This window comes from Drosophila ananassae (genome assembly GCF_017639315.1).
Source record: "Drosophila ananassae strain 14024-0371.13 chromosome 4 unlocalized genomic scaffold, ASM1763931v2 tig00000061, whole genome shotgun sequence".
NCBI lineage: Eukaryota > Metazoa > Arthropoda > Insecta > Diptera > Drosophilidae > Drosophila > Drosophila ananassae.
The window spans coordinates 5,612,123-5,633,007 of NW_025319038.1; the positions used below are offsets into that span (position 1 = coordinate 5,612,123).

Sequence of the window (20,885 nt, forward strand, 5' to 3'; positions counted from 1 at the left end):
AGAGCCGGCTGGTTGAATATCCGTGGCGGGGGTCGGCGGTAGGTTGCTGCCGCTGGTGGCCCTCGTCGCTATAGCTCCCAAGGCTCCCAAGGTTTGGTTAGTGGTGACCACCACGGTTGGCAGCCACTGAAGAGTCGAGTGATCGCTTCGACTTCCTTCCTTCTTCCGAAGTTTACGGTGGGAGATACTTTTCTCCGTTGTTACGGCCCTTAAGGCACGATAACCAATTTCAATAAGTAGGATAAATGTGACGGCTAAAGCCGGAGTTTCATAATCGAGCTAGTGCTAGTTCGGGCCCGTTAGGCTGGAACCAACTTAGGGTGGACTACACAAGAGTGTGTTAATAATTGTAGTGAAAATGATTAATAATAAAAATAATTAAAATTAATAACGATTAATATTAATGAAGGGGATACGAATTGGCCTGCTCAGCCTACGCTGGGAGTATATATATATTATATGTATATATTCAACAATTTGGTTTCCCACAACTACGAAACAATTTTGGATTTTTAATAAAATTTTGGGCAAATTTTTAATTAAAATTTTTAAACTAACGTTCCAAATTCTAAAACCTTTTGTACACCTATATAGCATATTTTCGGCACCAAAATATTCATCAAATATTTTGAATTGGATGAATATAATTCAGGTCTCTGCAATATCTGAACTTTTAATCTCAAACAATAAATACAGACAGACATGTTAAAATATTTTTTCTCGTCGTCCTGATCCATAATATTTGGGATATTATTCCCTCAGTAAATCTGGACAAAATCGGCATACCATGGAAATGTACAAAAATAGTTTATTTTTACGTTTATAGCTGTGCTACCTCCTAAGTAAATTTAATTATACTAATTTAAAAATAAATATATATAAATACAACAAATTAATGGAAAAACAGAACACCCCTACAACCTCAAATATGTATGTTATATGTACATTTCTGTTGAAGAAAATTGCGCATGCCCATTAGAATTCACCGAATAGTTGCCACAAATCTTCCCGATCAAAAGTGAAAATGTTTGGATGTGCCAGTAATAGATAAAAGCTCGTGAAGTTCGCTTCGTTTTCGTATAAATTAAATTTCGTGGTGCGCTCGAAGTGTTACCTGTAGTCTAGTTGTATGTACCATAAACCAAGACCTCAAAAAATGTTAGGAATATAAAACTCTTGAAAAATAATTATATAAAAGCATTTATAATATAAACTTTATACAAATATGTACATGTATTCTATATCGGATTTCTGGTATTAAGTCTACATTACAAAAAATTACTCACGTAGATTTTCTTACTTTTTCCTGACGTAAAAATGTTGGCCTATTTTTAGAAAAATTATTCATTTAAGTGTATGTAAAAATGTGCGCACATTAAAATAAAATGATGATTTTTTTTATGTACTGGATGTATAGTATATAGTAGAAAAATGTATTTGACTTTTTTTTATAACAAGATACAGTTATATACAATTGCCAAAACAATTTTTTATAAATAATATCAATAAATATATATAATATGTATATAAATATAATATAATAAATAAGGGTGTTTTTTTTTGTTTTTTTTTTAATTTTCGATTTTTCCGAATTCTGTAATATTCAAAATTTGTAAATTATGAATTAATACCTTCTCCAAACCTAAAAAATTTCTTTTATTAAAAATAACCTCGCAATAAAAAATAAAATTGTTTCCAATGTTACTTTCTGATTTAAAACATTATTAAACTGTTCTAACACGTTTCTTAGTGCACATTTTTTATTTTGAACTACATTCGCACACGGATATTTATATATAGAATTTATGCGTATATATTTGAATAAAGAAAGAAGAAAGAAAATTAAATGTGAGACATTTTAGTTCTTCTATGTATGTATGTAAGAGTTCAATTCTTAGCCGGTGAATACGAACAACTAAAAATAAACATGCAATACATGAATTTTCGTTTGTTCAGTAAAATTTGTTCCATTAACAGCATTTATGCTGAATGAGACAGAGAAGATCAAATTTCTATTTCCATGGGTCGTGTGCAAAGGAAAAATGTGGCGATATATTCAACCAAATATACATAAATGCATTTGTTTTGATTATAATGTACTACCACATCGAATGTATACATATCTACAAACAACAAGTTTATTTTCCTAGGTACCGAGCAGCAAGTATACACAAGTGCAATGTAGCGAGGAAAACATTCAAAAAATTTCCATTTTTTCATACGGCCTTGTTAAGCCGTCGTCTTAAATACAAATCCGTCATTCCATTGCCTTTCATACTTTTAGTTTTAAATCTATCAAGTTTTATGTATGCAAATCTATCATCAAAACTTAATTTTAGTTGCTAGAAAATTAAAAAACTTTTTCAAAATAAGACAATTTTAACTTTGAATTTGTGAGTTTTTATATATATACATAGTTTCGTAAGAAATGTTATATTTATATACAGGGCTATATTTATATCCGATTGTTCCATGTATTAGCTTGAAAACCGAAGGCATGATTAATCGAGCTAATATAATAATATTTAATACTGCCGCCAATAGGAGCCAATTGAACCACCGGATTTTGATCTGGTGATGTGGTTGTCATCATTCACTTGTTTGCATATGTGATTCTGAGAAAAGTTATTCTATGTTATTAATACCTGAACATTAAATTTTTTCTCCCCGGCGTGCACTTGGAGGATCCTTCGAAATATGTATACTCTTGGTGTCTCCCATTTGAAGATAATGGGATAAAGAGTTTTAGATTAGGTTGCTCTGTCTGTAGTTACTTTTTCAGCTTTGTAGCAGAATTCAATTTAACTATCTAGCGCTGACACATTAATATACTATCTGAAAGAGCGGTCAAAGATCATCATGTTTTCTTTTTTCAAGTTTTTTTTTAAAAGTACATGGATTAATTAAGTATTTTTATACCCTTGCAGAGGGTATTATAATTTTGGTCAAAAGTGTGCAACGCAGTGAAGGAGACATTTCCGACCCTATAAAGTATATATATTCTTGATCAGGATCACCTCCTGAGTCGATATGAGCATGTCCGTCTGTCCGTTTCTCTGTTTCTACGCAAACTAGTCAGTTTTAAAGCTATCGAGTTGAAACTTCGCACACACCCTTTTTTCCTTTGCAGGTAGTATATAAGTCGGAACGTCCGAGATCGGTCGACTATATACTATAGCTGCCATATAACTGATTGATCGGAAATGCCATAACTTTGGTGTTTTTTAAGTTAGAAAGATGGGATTTGGTACAGATTCTATTTTGGGAAAGACAATCTGATCTGCCAATTTTCATAAGGATCGGCCGAGTATATACGATCCGCTATATATCTAATAATATAAGATGCGTGGCGCCACCTAGCGGACTGCGAATAAACTGCAAGGGTATATCAACTTCGGCTCCGCCCGAAGTTGGCTTTACTTTCTTGATATTCGTATTTTTTGTTTTATTTTTTTTTAATTAGGTATTCGCTATAAGTATGTCTTTATCGAGTTTAAAACCTTGCACACATCCTTTTTTCCCTAGCATGTAGTCAACTATATCGTATGACTGCCATATGACTGATTGATCGGGAATTGCATAACTTTGGTTTAACTTAACTTTAACATAACTTTAAAGATGGAATGTTGGGACTTAACACAGATTTCATTTCGCGCGCAACTTCGATAAGGATCGGAAGGCTATATCCTATACCTTCCATGTAACTGAACGATCGGAAATGGCACAACTTTTCTATTTTTAAAGATGCTTGGGGCTGTTTCCAACATTTTTATTAGAAAGTTGTTTGATGGTAAAATTCTCATACATCGATTGGCCATCTATATACGATCCGATATATGTATATAATAATATAAGCTGCTACCTAACTGCAAGGGTATATCAACTTTGGCTCCGCCCGAACTTAGCTTTCCTTTCTTGTTTAACATAGAAGGTTGGGATTTTTTCCAAAATTTTTATACAAGGTACTCTTAGTTCTCTCTTAGTATACTGTAGTCGTGTGAATGTATGTAACAGGGAAAAGGAATCATATCCAACTCCATAAAGTATAGACATTTATTTCTGATAAGCATTATATCGAGTCGATATAGCCGTAACCTTCGCCTACCCCTACAAAAATTGAATATTTTTCGAGCGCCAGTATTTTGAAAAAGTTTTGATGCCAAATTATATCCTTTCCTAACTTATATCTATCATATATATTCTGGTTCCCATTTAAGCTTAAAGTATATTGGAATGGGCGGATTGGTATATAGACTTCTATGAAACCTTCGCCGATAAATTTTGTATTAAACGCCTCCTTTTGCCCCCAAAAATAAAATCTTAGATATACAGCCAGCTTTAAACATCGGCTAACTATATCAGATCTGATATATGTATATCTAATAATATAAATTTTTACTTAACTGCAAGTGTTGGTCAAAAGTGTCCAATGCAGTGAAGGAGACATCTCCGACCTTATAAAGAATATATATTCTTCTTCTATATATGTCATAACCTTGTTTTTTTAAAGACGCTTGAGGTTGTTTCCAACATTTTTATTAGACAAGAACTTGAGCTAACTTCGGGCAGATCCGAAGTTGATATACCCTTGCATTTAGGGTAGTAGGCCAATGTAACGACCGAAATTCGGACGTTGAACGTTATTTTCAAAAATATTAATAAAAATTTAATCAATATTAATTTTCAAATTATTTTATATCTTTTTGTTTTTACGTGCCACAGAGATGCAATAAAGGATGAAATGTTTTCAACTTTATAGTTTCGCACTTTTATTTTTAATGCTCATATCTTTTACTTAAATCAGAATCTTTAGGAAATTTCCTTTGGGATACGTATAGTTTAAAACTATTTGCGTTTTTTTGATTTTCACAAGGGTGTTTGGAGCGATGAATTTAACCCAAGTTTGTAAAGAGAATTTCGGTATTTTGCCCCAATGTATTTTCAAGATCGAGGGATCGCAAACCATGGACAAAAGATAGATAGGAACGCCCAGGCGAGGCAAGCTCGCGATACTGCACCGTAAAAAGTTTTTTAAATAAAGATAGATTGCAGTCGATATTTAATAAGGCATTCGCTATAACAAGTAAAAATCCACAGGGCCAATGTTTGGAATTAGTAACAAATTGCTTCTGACACGGATAATTATATGTTGCGTGTTCCCGCAATATGATGAATTATGTAATAAATAGACTTTAAATTTATGTCGAGCACCGAACAACAAATGAAATGGGTATAGATTATGCCTCCGTGTATTATACCAATAAGCCACAGCAAAGTGTGACAGAGAAATATAATATAAAATAAAGAATATAAACCACCAATTACCTGCAAGGTTATACCAACTTCGGCGTCCGAAGTTAGCTTTTCTTTCTTGTCTTAAAGTTATCTCTATTATTTTAGTGTTCTTGAGCAATACCAGAGTAATACGAAGCTTAAACAAACGCCCTCAGCATGGGGGTGGCTGAAGATTTTGCTCCCAGCTTTATCAAAAAGCCACAACTGCATCAGGAGGATGATGGAAATCGGTTAATATTTGAGTGTCAGATACTGTCATCCCCGAAGCCAGATATTGAATGGTTCCGGAGTGATAATAAGCTTGTAGAAGATGAGCGAACCAAATTTAAAATTCAACCAGATGGAAATAATAACTACACTGTAGTATTAGAGCTGGACGATGTAGTTGAAGCCGATGCGGGACTTTATAAAGTGAAGGCCAAGAACAAATCGGGCGAAGTTTCTGCATCAATAAATTTAAATTTTACACGTAAGTTGCATGTTAATTTTGTAAATTTCTAAAATAAAATAGCAATATAAATATATTTTGCAAACGATTATACAATGCATAGATGGGATATCAGGGCCAAAAACTGTTAGCTTGTTTCATTGAGCTTATTGGTGACTATCGAACACACACATAGGATTCTATTTTTCTCTATTTTTCTATTCATCTCCGGCTCCATAAAAAGTATATATTCTTTGTGAGCATCAGCAGCCAAATTGATCATTTATAGCCATGTCCGTCTATCTGTATGAACGCGTGGAACTCGGAGACCAAGAGACACAACTATAAGATTTTGCACAAAGACTTCTATGAATATACTGCAGGTCAATTTTGTTTCCATTTTTTCCGACGTCTCCTACCGCCCGCAAAAATGGCATATTTCTGTAGCTCCAGTTCAAAGTATTTTCAAACAGTTTTGATGTTAAATCGCTCAAATAATTTTGTCAGCTTCAGTTGACGCTTTGTGGATTCTCAGCGCTGAAACCCCACATGGGATGTCTTACCTACGTATTGTATAATCATAGATAAAACACAGCTATAAATAATTGATTTTAATTCTTAATAATTTGTTATATTTTCCCGAATATGATTATTAGCTGCTGACGAACCTAAAGAGAAGTAAGCATTCAATGCATTTATGGGCTTAGTTTTACGAATCGCTGCTTCCACATAAATTTTTCCGTTTATCTACCAATTTGCAAATGCTTTAGCTTTTGCATGTTCTTTTACAAGATAATACAATAACAATCAATCTCTTCAATAACGTTTTTAAGAAATATTGGGTACGTCGATATTATACCATCGAAAACATATGAATAAGCACCTAACTCTCTTATTCATTTTCATTTGCTCCATTTATACCAAACTTTGCACTTAAAAAAACTATTAACGTTTTGTTTCCGTGCCCTCTAACAAGAATCCCATTTCCCGGGTTTGTTTTTAAAATTAAGGTGAAATAAAAAGAATTTGTTTGCCTTTTAGGATCTTATTAGTGGGTTAGGCCCCAAGAAGTTTCCAATTTACCCCAATGTATACTTATGTTAGTAAAGCGTCGATAAATAAATTTTGTATTTAGTGGTTCATTGGTTTCATCTTAATAGATCCTACTACCATGCAGTACTTCTATGCCACTGACTGAAACATGATTCAGACAGTCAAAAAAATATCTCTCTAAAATTTGCAGCACAGGTGTACCAAGATTTATAAAATGTCTAAATAAAAATTAAGTCCTTTTGAAAATGAAAATATGAAAATAGGTAATACCCAATTTAAGTTTGGACAGCAGATAGACTAATATGTTTGTATCGGGAATTGTCAATTTTGATTAACCCGCAAGCAAAAATTTGTATAACCTTTTTTTTATATGTTTTTATAAACACATCCGTCACTTAGGCTGGTTTAAAAAGTGAATGCCAAAATAAAAATAAATCTAATAAGTTTTAATCCCAGCTTGTAAAAATGGTTCCCATGTGTTTTAGTAATCAACAAAATCCTATCGTTAGCTGATTGTCCACTGCCTCCAAAATTCTCTCAAATACAGAACAGCAAATTCAGAAACGTGCTTTAAAAAGTTGTAATGCCAAACTATTCCTAAGGCTAACCAACTTATATCTACAAAATTCTGCCAAATCGGAGATTTTTTTAGAGAAGTGATAGAAATTTATAGTCCTTTCTCGCATCCAAAAATAAAATCTTGCTGGTGAGCCAGCTCAATAAACTTTTCTGTGGGTAAATAATATATATTAAATTTCACATAGAAAACAAAAGTCAAATGTTTGAGTCATAACCTTTGTTCTCCTCTGAACCAAATTCCAGAACAAACATACACCTAAGGAAAGAAATTTATCATGTTTTACCATAAATTATAGTTACCATGGAATTGTGTATACCACAATATTTTTAGTACATATGTACATATATAACATTTTTGGCATGCATATGACAAAAAAATTTAAAATGGTATACACTAGTTACCATATCATTGGAGAAAACATCCAGAGTTGAAATCTTCAATTGTATACATTTAGAATTTTTCTTAAAAATGTTTCCAAGCAAGAATTTATTTTTTCTTATTGAAATGTGTAAAGCATACAATGTTCTAATTTTTTAAGTATTCCACAGATGACGCTCCCAAAACGTACATAGAATGTATATACATACATGTATACATGTATGTATAATTTATCAGTCCCTTTTGCCTAATATTTGGCTTTTCACTCATTAAAAAAAATTTAACTTTCCCATTACATGTTCTTTAACTTAAAATAATTTAGTAGAATATTTACTAAGTGAATTTTTAAATTTTAGATTTACATTTTTAAAATAATGTGGAGTTTTAGTTCACGTATATGTTAGTTACTATTTATATACCCTTGCAGAGGATATTATAATTTTGGTCAAAAGTGTGCAACGCAGTGAAGGAGACATCTCCGACCTTATAAAGTATATATATTCTTGATCAGGATCACCTCTTGAGTCGATATGTGCATGTCCATCTGTCCGTTTCTACGCAAACTAGTCTCTCAGTTTTAAAACTATCGAGTTGAAACTTTGCACACATCCTTCTTTCCTTAGCAGGCAGTATATAAGTCGGAACGGCCGGGATCGGTCGACTATATCCTATAGCTGCCATATAAATGATTTATCGGAAATGCCATGATTGGTGTTATATAACACATGTTATATTTGACCAACATATCGTATGTACAAAATTTCATTAGGATCGGCCGACTATATCCTATAGCTGTCATATAACTGATTGATCGGAAATGCTATAACTTCGTTTTTCAAGTTAGAAGGATGGGACTTTCTGTGCATTCTAATTTGGGCCAACTTATATGATCTGCCAAATTTCATAAGGATCGGCCAACTATATACGATCCTCTATATATCTAATAATATAAGATGCGTGGCGCCACCTAGCGGACTGCGACTCAACTGCAAGGGTATATAAACTTCGGCTCCGCCCGAAGTTAGATTTCCTTTCTTGTTTTAAACAGATTTTTAGTAGTTTTAGTTTTAATAACTCGTAATAACAGATAGTGATGTGCAAGCATATACTTTCCTATACATACATATGAATGTTAAAGAATTACAAAACAGTTAAAATTCAATAAATTTTTATGTTTCTGGTGAGCTCAAAGTGTAAACCAAAATTTTTTTTTAAATCTTTGATTTCTGAAATCTCTTAGCATAGCTTTAATGGCTCTTCATGTATTAAGAAGAAATCAAGAAAAATGGGGTTTACTTTCTAATAACAAGATTTACTTCATGAATTTTGAAAATTTGTTACCGCTTTCCCCGGGCTTGCGACCGTTTTTTTCCCCCGTTTTTTTGTCAGAAAGCCGAATCCAGTTTTCAATCTCGGCATCAAATCAAGCAATTGCGCACGATTGTTACATACATTTGTATTGGTGTGATTTTTATTGAGAGAATATAAGTCCTCTCTGCTTCCGTATTTTTTTATGTTAAAAGTTCCGAATATCTTTTTTCCGAATATGTTTAATTTAGGTTAAAAAAAAATTGTTGTTTGGGAAGTTACTTAACCGCACAACCTATAAAAAGTGGTCATTAATTACACGGTGCGACAGTGAAAAAACACTTGTGAAACGAGATAGTGTAGGTTGTTAATCTGGTCGAAGAGAACTCAAAAATATTTTTTTTATATTTTTGGAACCCTCCAATTTTTATTTATTTAAAAAAAACCGTTTTTCGGGACTTTTTTGCGCTTAAAAATTCCTGAACGCGTTTTTTTCAACCGCTTTCAAAATTTTCGGTGTTTTTCAATAGTTAAATGTTGTAGCTTTTGAAAAAAAAATATATCTTCGATTTTGTTGAACAAAAAGGACAAAATTTTTACACCTGAAACTGAAGTTTTCGACTTTTATTCGTGTTTTTCGGATTTTGATGCCAGTTTTTCGGTACAACTTACAAAAATTTGGTCATTTTTGATACATATCAATGTTGTCTCATTTATTCTGAATAAAACGAGACAAATTTCATCAAAAAAATATGAAAATTGGTGAAGTTATAACGCTTCTCCCAAAAAAAGTCAACTCAACCTAGCGAGCGCTTCGGAGGAACAATGTGTATAAAAATAAGAGTATATTGCTTTCTTCTGACAAAAATTCTGTCATTTTTGCCACATATTAATATTGTCTCTTTAATACTGAATAAAACGATACAAATTTCATTAAAAAATAATAAAAATTGTTGAAGTTATAACGCTTTTCCCAAAAAAAGTCAATAAAACCATGGGAGCACTATAAGAAGAAGAGCATATTCCTGTCTTATACGCACAGGTACTCCGGAGCGCACGCTAGGTTGAATTGACTCTTTTTAGGAAAAGCGTTATAACTTCACCAATTTTCATAATTTTTTTATGAAATTCGTCTCGTTTTATTCAGAAGGAATGAGGCAACATTGATATGTATCAAAAATGGCCGAATTTTTGTAAGTTGTACCGAAAAACTGGCATCAAAATCCGAAAAACACGAATAAAAGTCGAAAACTTCAGTTTCAGGTGTAAAAATATTGTCCTTTTTGTTCAACAAAATCGAAGATATATTTTATTTTCAAAAGCTACAACATTTAACTATTGAAAAACACCGAAAATTTTGAAATCGGTTGAAAAAAAACGCGTTCAGGAATTTTTAAGCGCAAAAAAGTCCCGAAAAAACGGTTTTTTTTAAATAAATAAAAATTGGAGGGTTCCAAAAATATAAAAAAAATATTTTTGAGTTCTCTTCGACCAGATTAACAACCTACACTATCTCCTTTCCCAAGTGTATTTCGTTTTTTTTTTTTTGTCGCACAGTGTTATTTAATATTTTTCACAAAACTGACATATGTATAAAACAACAATCGGAAATTTCTTTGAAATAAGCGGAACGTCCGTGTTTGTCTGATGTACACACATACGAGGGTTGCACACATCTTTCTGGATTAATAATGAAAATGCGAATATTTATGATCAAAAATGGTTTTATTGTTATTCAAAGCATTCTCCAGAAATACTTATACACTTTTGCATGCGCTCAAACCAATTGTCGAAGCACTTTGTCCACTCCGATTGAGACACCTCCAAAACATGCTTTTTTAACGCTTCAACAGCATCTTCTGGCGTCGAAAATCGTTGACCACGCATTTTTCTCTTGATGTGCAGAAATAAAAAGAAGTCATTGGGTGCCAAGTCAGGGCTGTATGGCGGATGACCCATCAATTCGACATTTTGGCCGGTCAAAAAGGCACTGGTTTGAGCTGATGTGTGAGAGCTCGCATTGTCATGGTGCAGAATGATCTGTCTTATCTTGTTCGTTTTTCGAATTTTTTCGAAGATTTCAGGCAAAAAAATTGTGGTGTCCCACTCAGAATTGACCGACTTAGTGTTTCATGTGTTTCAAACAGGTCATGGTTTTACCGAAGAAAAAAACTTCACGAACAACTTTCGTTGGATTTGGCTCGTCTTCGAAGACCCACACGGTCGATTGCTGTTTTGTTTCTGGCTCATAAGCATAGATCCATGGTTCGTAACCTTTGACGATCTTATAAACGTCTTTTAAAACACCGCGATTGTATTTTTTCAAATTTTTTTTGCACCAATCCACACGAGCCTTTTTTTGAGCGATTGTCAAATTGTGTCAAGTGTTCATTCAATATCGAATGTATGCTGGTGGAAGAAATGCCCAAGGATGCGTTGATCTCACGGTATGTCACATAATGATCTTGCATTATCAATTCATGCACGGCGTCAACGTTCTCTGGAACAACGACTGTTTTTGGACGACCTTCGTCTTCGAGCGAGCGTTGGCCACGATTGAATTCATTATACCAGTTTTTCATAGTGCTATAAGATGGTGCTCCATCGCCATACAAAGATTTAAGTTCATCGATACACTCTTGTCGTGTTAATTCACGTCGAAAGTGCAAAATGATTGCGCTAAAATTTTCACGAGTTAATTCCATTTTCAACCAAATTGATTTTTTCAAGTCACTGTAAACAACACAAATTATGGCCGTACGTCAAAAAGTTCTGAGCACGTTTCTGCTAAAACATGTCAAACTTCCCAATGAAAACGTCAGATGACGCCACTTAGTATGGCCACTAACCATACAACATATGGTTGTAACATACAGTGGTATGGCCTAGGCCAGAAATGTATCTAGCAACCCTCGTATTTATTTATTTTAGAATTAGTCAGAAGTCAATAACGTATATATGTATGTATACGTTATGTATGTATGTATGTTTCGGGCGCATCCAGATTCCGATTCCGGGGGCTATTTTGAGCAAAAGAGTCTACTGGACTATTATTCAATAACGTCTTTGAACACGTCAAAATGATTAGACCACTCCTTGATATATTTTTTTACATTGGAAAGTGGCAACTTTAGCAGCTAGGCTTTTTTATTTAAATTTTTTTTATTTTCATCCCGAAAATTTTTAGGTCGTATCAAATGCTGAAACTTTTTCCTTGACAGTATAACGAAATTTTCAGTTAGTTTACGAAATATGAGCATGACAAAAATACCATTTTCTTACGAACAGAAAACTTCAAGCGAAAACTCCCATCTCGATTTTCACCGTAGACATATTATACGGACATATTATATATATTATGGACTTTTTTTCTCAGAATAACCCCAGGAATCGGAATCAGGTCGCACTCTATTTAACTTCCATACAAATCGCCCCAGCCTAACATATACATTCATTATAGTGTCGGAGCTTTTAACTTTACTGTGTTGCACATTGCGTTGACCGAAATTATAATACCTTCTGCAAGGGTATACAAAAAAAAACTTGCTCGTATAGAAACCTTTCCTCCTAGTCGAGGTGAGCGTTGGGAGATGCATACTCTACCTAGTCGGCCACAGAAGCCTCAGTAAGCCCTCTGTATAAAATAAAAAGCTAATAATTTCGGTTGCGCCTGAAGTTAGATTTACTTTCTTGAGTTATATTATTATTGAAACAATGAAAATTACTTATCTATCTATATATATCTTTTAAATACCAGTTTAAAAACAAGGAAGGTTTTTTTTTTTAAATTTGAAAATTTTGCGAAATTAGCTTTATAAGTTAGCTGCTTTAAATAAAAGTTCAAAGTTATAAGTTAAAACTTCGGATGCATCCGATGATAATTGTCCTTTCTTGTTTTACTTTATTTAAATATTATTTATAATAATATTTTCAATCGCAGCTTTAAAATATTGCAAATGCTTCTTATTTATTTTCATTTCTATAAAACTATTTTCTTTCGGGTAAGAGGGTATGTTTTCACTTCATGAAAACGAAGGGTAAGTTTTAGATCCTAGCCGTATTAAAGTCATATTAATTAAAACAAATTGTTACTTAATTACCCTAGCCCTTAAAATAACAAAAACTAACTAAAGAATTTTAAAAATTCAGTATTAATTTAACCGAAATAAAATCAAATACATATCTTATGAAATAATTCATTTGTGGTAATGCAATTTTAAAACTGTTTTAAAGCTACGTTATATATTATTTTATACATTAACATAAAGCCCATATCCGTTGCAGACAAATCGACGGCTTCGCGCCGACATTCGCGAAAAAACCAGCCATACGACAAGAAGAAGATGGAAAACGACTGCTTTTTGAGTGCAGAGTAAACGCTGATCCTATCCCAATCATAAAATGGGTCCACAACGGCACAGATGTAAAGGAATCGTCAAGACACAAAGTGAGAGATACCATAAGCGTTATACGTACATGCCATAGAGCTAATAATAATCTAAAATATGCACTTAAAAAAAAAAAATTTAACTTGTATAAGGTTCTGTGCATATAAGATAATTTGGTCGCATAGTTTCCATTTATCAAATTCGTTTTCAGTCATTAAGTATGAATAATCACTAACCATACAACATATGGTTACATATGTATGTATGTATGTTATGTATGTGATGGGTAACATATGGTATGTTGTATGGTTAGTGGAATAATATACATACAAACATTGTAAATGTTTATAGTTTAATAAGTTTAAACGAGTAATAGGTTTAATAAGTTTGAACATAAAACAGACATTACTAAAATTTTAGACGAAGCGTTGTACTTTTAGTGTTGTAAATACAAAAGTGTGTACAATTTATTTCTAAACTTTTTTCAGCTAACTATTGACAAAGACGGTCATTCCTATTTTGCAACACTTGAGATAATGAATGTCACAGTTGAGGATGCTGGCAAATATAAAGTGAATGCAAAAAACGAATTGGGTGAAAGCAATGCAACTATAAGTCTAAATTTTGACAGTAAGTTTGATTAGAGTACATTTTTGAGTTTATTATTACATTAATTTTATATTTAACATGATAAAACAAATTTCACAAATACAACCCAGGACGTTTTTTTTTAAGTTATACGGCAAACAATCACATTAAAAAAAAGATTGTTTAATATTATAAAAATACTAGTTAATTTTTAATTAATGAAAAAATAAATTTTGTGATATTTATACCCTTGCAGAGGGTATTATAATATTGGTCAAAAGTGTGTAACTCAGTGAAGGAGACATTTTCGACCCTACAAAGTATATGTATTTTTGATCAGGATCACCTCCTTAGTCGATATGTCCGTCGTTCCGTCTGTCTACCTGTCTGATTCTACGCATACTTGTCTCTCATTTTTTAAGCTATCGACTTCAAAATTTGCACACATCCTTCTTTCCTTTGCATGCAGTATATAAAACGGAATGATCAGGATCGTTCGACTATATCCTATAGCTGTCATATTGCTAATTGATCGGAAGTGCCATAACCTTAGTATTGCTCAAGCTATACATATAAATCTTTCTATGGATTTTATTTTGGACCGATCAGTTGGTCTACTAAACTTCATAAGGATCAGCCGACTATATCCTATAGGTGCTATAGGTGTTTTTTTTCCAAATTACACTGATAGGACTTACTATGGATTTAATATTTGGACAACTGATATTATCTACAACTTTTCAAAAAAACTTTGCAGTTTTTGAAGATAGAAAGTTGGAACTTTTTACAATTTTTACTTAACTGCAATGGTATCTGCTTCCCCCGAATATAGCTTTCTTTAGAAAGCTCATTTTGAAGTCTTTTTCAATGTGAAATGTATGGAAGTCTTTTTCAATGCAAAATTCAAAAACTATGGATCAGAAACTATAATTCATGTAGATTCCGATGACAAGGATGAATATTGGTACAATAGTAATAATTGTGGGGACTTATTTAACATGATATCAGCAAATTCAAATAATCTATAAGAAAATTTTTTTCTTATTTTTTTTCCTAAATTCATTTCAAAACATATTAAGAATAAGGTATTAAAAATATTTCCAAATCTTATTCTGTCATTAAACTTTAAACGCATTTTGTTCAAAACCGTGCTTAACAAAGTTTCCTGCATCGTATCTCAAAAACGGCTTAACCGAATAACTTAATTTGTAGAATACGCTTAACACATGAACTCGAATCAATGAAATATTCACAAAATTGGAAACTTTTTTCAAATGCCTATTTCTAGTTTATTCCGTCCTTAAAGGTATCTAAATTAAAGTGGTATTAGCTTTTTGTTGTTCTGAAATAATAAAATCACCAGGAATTGCAAAGGAAGCTAGAACATTTTTTTTTGAGGTGGTGGTATGTAAAACGGTGTAACTACATACTATTTTAAAATACTATTTTTAGTGAAAATTTTATTCATTTGAATTTAAATTTATGTTCAAATGAAACAAATTTGGAACCTTTATTTATTTATTTAAAACTGTGTAAATAAATACTATTTTAAATACTATTTATAGTTCATATTTTATTTGAACTTCAATTTATATAAAAATGGCAAAAATTTGGAAGCTCTTTATATTTCCTGGAGGCAGACAAAAAACCCCAAAACCGCTAATAAACAGCTTAACGTATTAGCTTAACTCATTAGCTTAAACTTAACTTAAATTTTTAATTTAGTTCGTTTCCTTGGCACACTAAGCCACATAATCTTTGGTGATCGCAGTGCTTAATAAGCATGAAGTTGCTGCTGACTCACAAGAGGGTGTGGCTCTGACTGTGATTTATATGCGGTGTGTGAAGGAAAGAGAAAAGCGTTTTGGGTTAAAAACATATAGACATATGGTCAGTGGACTTTTTTTCTCAGAATAACCCCAGGAATCGGAATCAGGTCGCACTCTATTTAACTTCCATACAAATCGCCCCAGCCTAACATATACATTCATTATAGTGTCGGAGCTTTTAACTTTACTGTGTTGCACATTGCGTTGACCGAAATTATAATACCTTCTGCAAGGGTATACAAAAAAAAACTTGCTCGTATAGAAACCTTTCCTCCTAGTCGAGGTGAGCGTTGGGAGATGCATACTCTACCTAGTCGGCCACAGAAGCCTCAGTAAGCCCTCTGTATAAAATAATAAGCTAATAATTTCGGTTGCGCCTGAAGTTAGCTTTACTTTCTTGAGTTATATTATTATTGAAACAATGAAAATTACCCATCTATCTATATATATCTTTTAAATACCAACTTAAAAAAAATTTTGGAAATTTTTAAAATTTTATGAAAATAACTTTATAAGATAGCTGCCTCATTTATTTTGTGCACTTCGGTTGCATTTCGCAAGGACCCGACGCAGTTAACAGATACTGTATGCAAAATATTAACACATTTACGAATAGATAAATTTCAATTAACTTTTATTTATACAAATTATAGAAAAAATAGTTTTTAAAAAAGAAAAAATAGTTTTAAGATTACTTATGCGCACTTGCGAAGATTAATATCCTAGGAAATTTAAGCAACATTTACGAAAACATGATACTTTTTTTTTAAATACTCAAAAAAAAAATAGATTAAAATTTAAAATCGCAATTTTACTCGGCGGGGTGCTAGAACTATTTTTAAACTCCTACTCTATTTCTGGAAAATTCTAAATAAACTTTGAAGATTTTTATTGGGTCGACGTTTATAATATCAAATAATTGATCCACCCTAATATACACTCATATCAAAATATAATAAGAAATTCCTTAAAAAGTCAGTGTTGTTGGGGATCTAAAATTAAGGAATTGTCTGGTCATATTTATGTATATTGTGTAACATGGATAATTAAACTTCGTAGGCGACGAGGCGCCCATACCAGAAAGTGCTGATGGTATTAAACCAACTTTTACTGAACGTCCTGTAATTAGACAAAGCGAAGATGGTGGCAATGTAACGTTTGAATGCAGATGCGTCGGAGAACCCATGCCGACAGTCACATGGTACGGATATAATGTAACTAAATATTTAAACCGATACGATATGTATGTATATTTATACACGTAGAAGAGAAAAACAGTTGGATTCGATGCATGATAGCCGCTTTAGGCGCTTTAGGAACACATATTTGAAATTGTAAATATTTATATGAAATTTTTTTCTTAATGTGCACCAAGGTCCCATGGCGAGACTATTCTAAGCGAAGGAAATCGTTACAAAATGTCATTGACCATGGATCAAAAACTCTATTACATGGCATGTTTAGAGATTAGTTGTGTAGTTTCCACAGACCAGGGTGAATATCGCGCGCTAGCGAAAAATAGGCACGGCAGTGGAGTCGCAGCAATAAATCTAAATTTCGAAAGCGGATCGAAAAAGTAAGATTATTTACACAAAAATTAAGAATTTTTAGCATATCGAAAGTTATACCCCTAACTTAATACAGAATTCCTGATGGAAAATCGCCACGATTTCCAAAAAAACCAACGATCCGTCAAGAAGAAGACATACTAATCATGGAATGTATATTGGAGGCACATCCAATGCCAGAAATTGTTTGGTATTGTTCTGATACGGAAATTATAAATAACCAAAGAACTAAAATGACACGCAAGGTGATAACAAAAGATAGTTACAGTCTTACATTGGAAATAAAAAATCCCACAAAGGATGATGGTGGTAGCTACCGCTGTAACGCTATTAACATGTATGGAGAGAGTAATGCAAACATTGCGCTTAATTTTCAAGGTACTCTTCTCATTTTATATTTTGTGATTTTAAATATTATCATAATTTTATATAGTAGGACCTGAATTATCCGCAACATATTAGTATCGTTATAAACTTCACTTTTCGATTGACTGAAAACATTTAGCATATAGGACTTATTCGACAGACCTAGTACTGTTTTTTAAAAATGTTTAAACGTCAAAAAAGGATTATTATATTTAATTTAAGTTGTTGCTGTCATTTTTTTATTTTACGATCATATAATAATGACTATTTTTGATTTTAATTTTGTGAATGAACATCATCACAATAATTATTTTTAACGGTCCCTGCGCAAAACAGCTGTTTTCTGATAAATTAATTTGAACCTAAAAATATATATAGTTGGGAAGAAATGGGGTATTTACTTTTTTTTATCAATGCCTTCTTGAAGTATTATTTACAATCTTTTTTTGTACGATGCCTATTTATTCTCCCGTATTCATACCCTTTCTGAGGGTATTATTATTTATTATTTTTCAAAAAGACATCTCCAACCCTATGAACTATATATATTCTTAATCAGGATCACCTGCTGAGTCTAATTTTACGGTGTTTCATGGTGTTTGACGATGTTTGACTTCGGTGTTTTTTAAGTTAGAAGAATGGGACTTAAAAGATTTCCTTGGGATTCTATTTTAGGCCAATCAAATGATTGAATATGGGCATTTCCAGGATCGCGAACGGTACATTCGCAAGGTATTGAGTGGACAAAATAATAACATGAGAAATAAATATTTTCTGACATTTTTTTTTACCTGTAATTTTAAAAATTTAAAGCTTTGAGCTTTATGTAAAAAAAACGGTAAAAAATAAAATAAAATCATTGTGTTTTCGATAGAAAAAATTATTTTCAATTAAAACTATCATATTTTTTATGCGTATTTATGATTTGTATGCGAACGGTACCATCACTTGCATTTTCTTATTTGGTATACATATAACAGTTAGCTGAAAAACTTTTTCGTTGTTTTTTAATTGTACACCTTATTATTAGACAACTTATAAAGATATTTTATATAAAGACTGGAAACATATCAAATGATTTGCATGCGAAATAATTAAATAAAAACAAGAAAGGAAAGCTAACTTCGGGCGGAGCCGAAGTTGATATACCCTTGCAGTTCAGTCGCAGTCCGCTAGGTGGCGCCACGCATCTTATATTATTAGATATATAGCGGATCGTATATAGTCGGCCGATCCTTATGAAAATGGGCAGATCAGATTGCTTTTCCCTGTAAAATAGAATCTGTACCAAATCCCATCTTTCTAACTTAAAAAACACCAAAGTTATGTCAATTTCGATCGTTCTATGACAGCTATAGGATATAGTCGGCCGATCCTTATGAAATTTTGTACACAAGATATTTTGGTCAAATATAACACGTGTGGAAAGTCTCAACTCTCTAACTTAAAAAACACTAAAGTTATGGCATTTCCGATCAATCAGTTATATGGCAGCTATAGGATATAGTCGACCGATTCCGGCCGTTCCGACTTATATACTACCTGCAAGGAAAAGAAGGATGTGTGCAAAGTTTCAACTCGATAGCTCTAAAACTGAGAGACTAGTTTGCGTAGAAACCGACAGACAGACGGACAGACAGACAGACGGACAGACGGACAGACGGACATGCTTATATCGACTCAGGAGGTGATCCTGATCAAGAATATATTTACTTTATGGGGTCGGAGATGTCTCCTTCACTGCGTTGCACACTTTTGACCAAAATTATAATACCCTCTGCAAGGGTATAAAAAGCCTTATGTGAAGAATGTGAAATGAAACAAATGTGTTTTAGCTTTATTTAGCCCATTTACTAAATGAAGCTAAAACACATTTGTTTCATTTCACATTCTTCACATTTCACATTTTTTCATTTTTTATCCTGGTTGACCATTTTCAGGAAATGCCCATATACCAAATTTTATCGAAACGATTGAAAATGAAAGAACCTTGGTACTTTTAAAGATGCTGCTTTCCACATTATTTTAAGGGAACTTAATTTAAAAGTCAAATTTTGTTAAGGATCGGCCGTCTATATCCGATCCGGTATATATAATAATATAAACTGTCTGTTAACTGCAAGACTATATAAATTTCGGCTTTGCCCGAAGTTAGCTGGTTTTATACCCTTGCAGGGGGTGTTAAAATTTTCGTCCAAAGTGTGCAACGCAGTGAAGAGACGTTTTCGACCCTTTAAAGTGTATATGTATATTCTTGACCAGGATCACCTCCTGAGTCGATATAAGCATGTCCGTCTGTCTGTTTCGCTTTCAGTTTTACAGCTATCAACTTTAAACTTTTCACACATTCTTTTGTTGCAGGCAGTATATATGTAAGTCGGAATGGTCGGGATCGATTCACTATATCATATAACTGATTGACAGTAAATGCCATAACTTTGATGTTTTTTATGATAGATGGCCGACCATATCTTAAAGCTGTAATATAACTAAATGATCGGAAATGGTTCATCCTTGCTATTTTTAAAGATGCTTGGGACTATTTGAAACATTTTTATTAGAAAATTGATTTAATAGTGAAATTTTCATAAGGAGACCGATCCTTTATACGATCCGATATATATATTAATATAAGCTGCTACCTAACTACAAGGGTATATACATAACTTCGGCTCCGTCCGACGTTAGCTTTCCTTTCTTATTGAAGGAATAAACTTAGTCCGCAAACTAAGCAACAAGTGCATGCTGATAAATTAATATTGAAAATAGAATCCAATTTGAATATTAATAATGTAATTCTTAGGTGCGAGCGATGTAAACGGTTTTGCGCCATCATTTATTGAGAAGCCCCGAATAATCCCGAATGAATCGGGTACATTGATTACCATGAAATGTAAATGTAAGGCGAAACCGGAGCCTACAGTTACTTGGTATAGGGGTCAAGAAGTTGTTGAAAAAAACCAGAAGATTAAAATAAACATTATCGTTGTGGCGGAAGATACATACGAACTAACCTTGGAAATTAAGGTAAAAATTAAATCATAAATGTAATATTTGCATTATTATTTATTATGAATATTTATATTAATAAAAAATTAAATAATT

At 32.6% G+C, this 20,885-nt stretch overlaps 1 protein-coding gene across 35 annotated transcripts in view; it reads left to right on the plus strand.

Annotated features, from left to right (window-relative positions):
• Window positions 1–981: 981 nt before the first annotated feature.
• The window catches only part of LOC6501771 (twitchin), a 99,669-nt gene continuing 79,765 nt past the window's right edge, over window positions 982–20,885 (plus strand). For 23 of the 35 annotated variants that reach the window (XM_032455797.2, XM_032455800.2, XM_044717713.1 and 20 more), the window contains exons 1-9: window positions 985–1,127; window positions 5,401–5,764; window positions 13,048–13,078; window positions 13,326–13,488; window positions 13,918–14,059; window positions 16,906–17,047; window positions 17,222–17,422; window positions 17,491–17,792; window positions 20,584–20,807. In XM_032455797.2, coding sequence (XP_032311688.1) covers window positions 5,452–5,764; window positions 13,048–13,078; window positions 13,326–13,488; window positions 13,918–14,059; window positions 16,906–17,047; window positions 17,222–17,422; window positions 17,491–17,792; window positions 20,584–20,807 — 1,518 coding nt within the window. In that variant the 5' untranslated portion in view covers window positions 985–1,127; window positions 5,401–5,451. Of the gene's footprint in view, window positions 1,128–5,400; window positions 5,765–6,378; window positions 6,401–13,047; window positions 13,079–13,325; window positions 13,489–13,917; window positions 14,060–16,905; window positions 17,048–17,221; window positions 17,423–17,490; window positions 17,793–20,583; window positions 20,808–20,885 lie in introns of all 35 variants that reach the window. The other 12 variants (XM_044717708.1, XM_014903847.3, XM_044717732.1 and 9 more) reach the window with 5 other exon arrangements.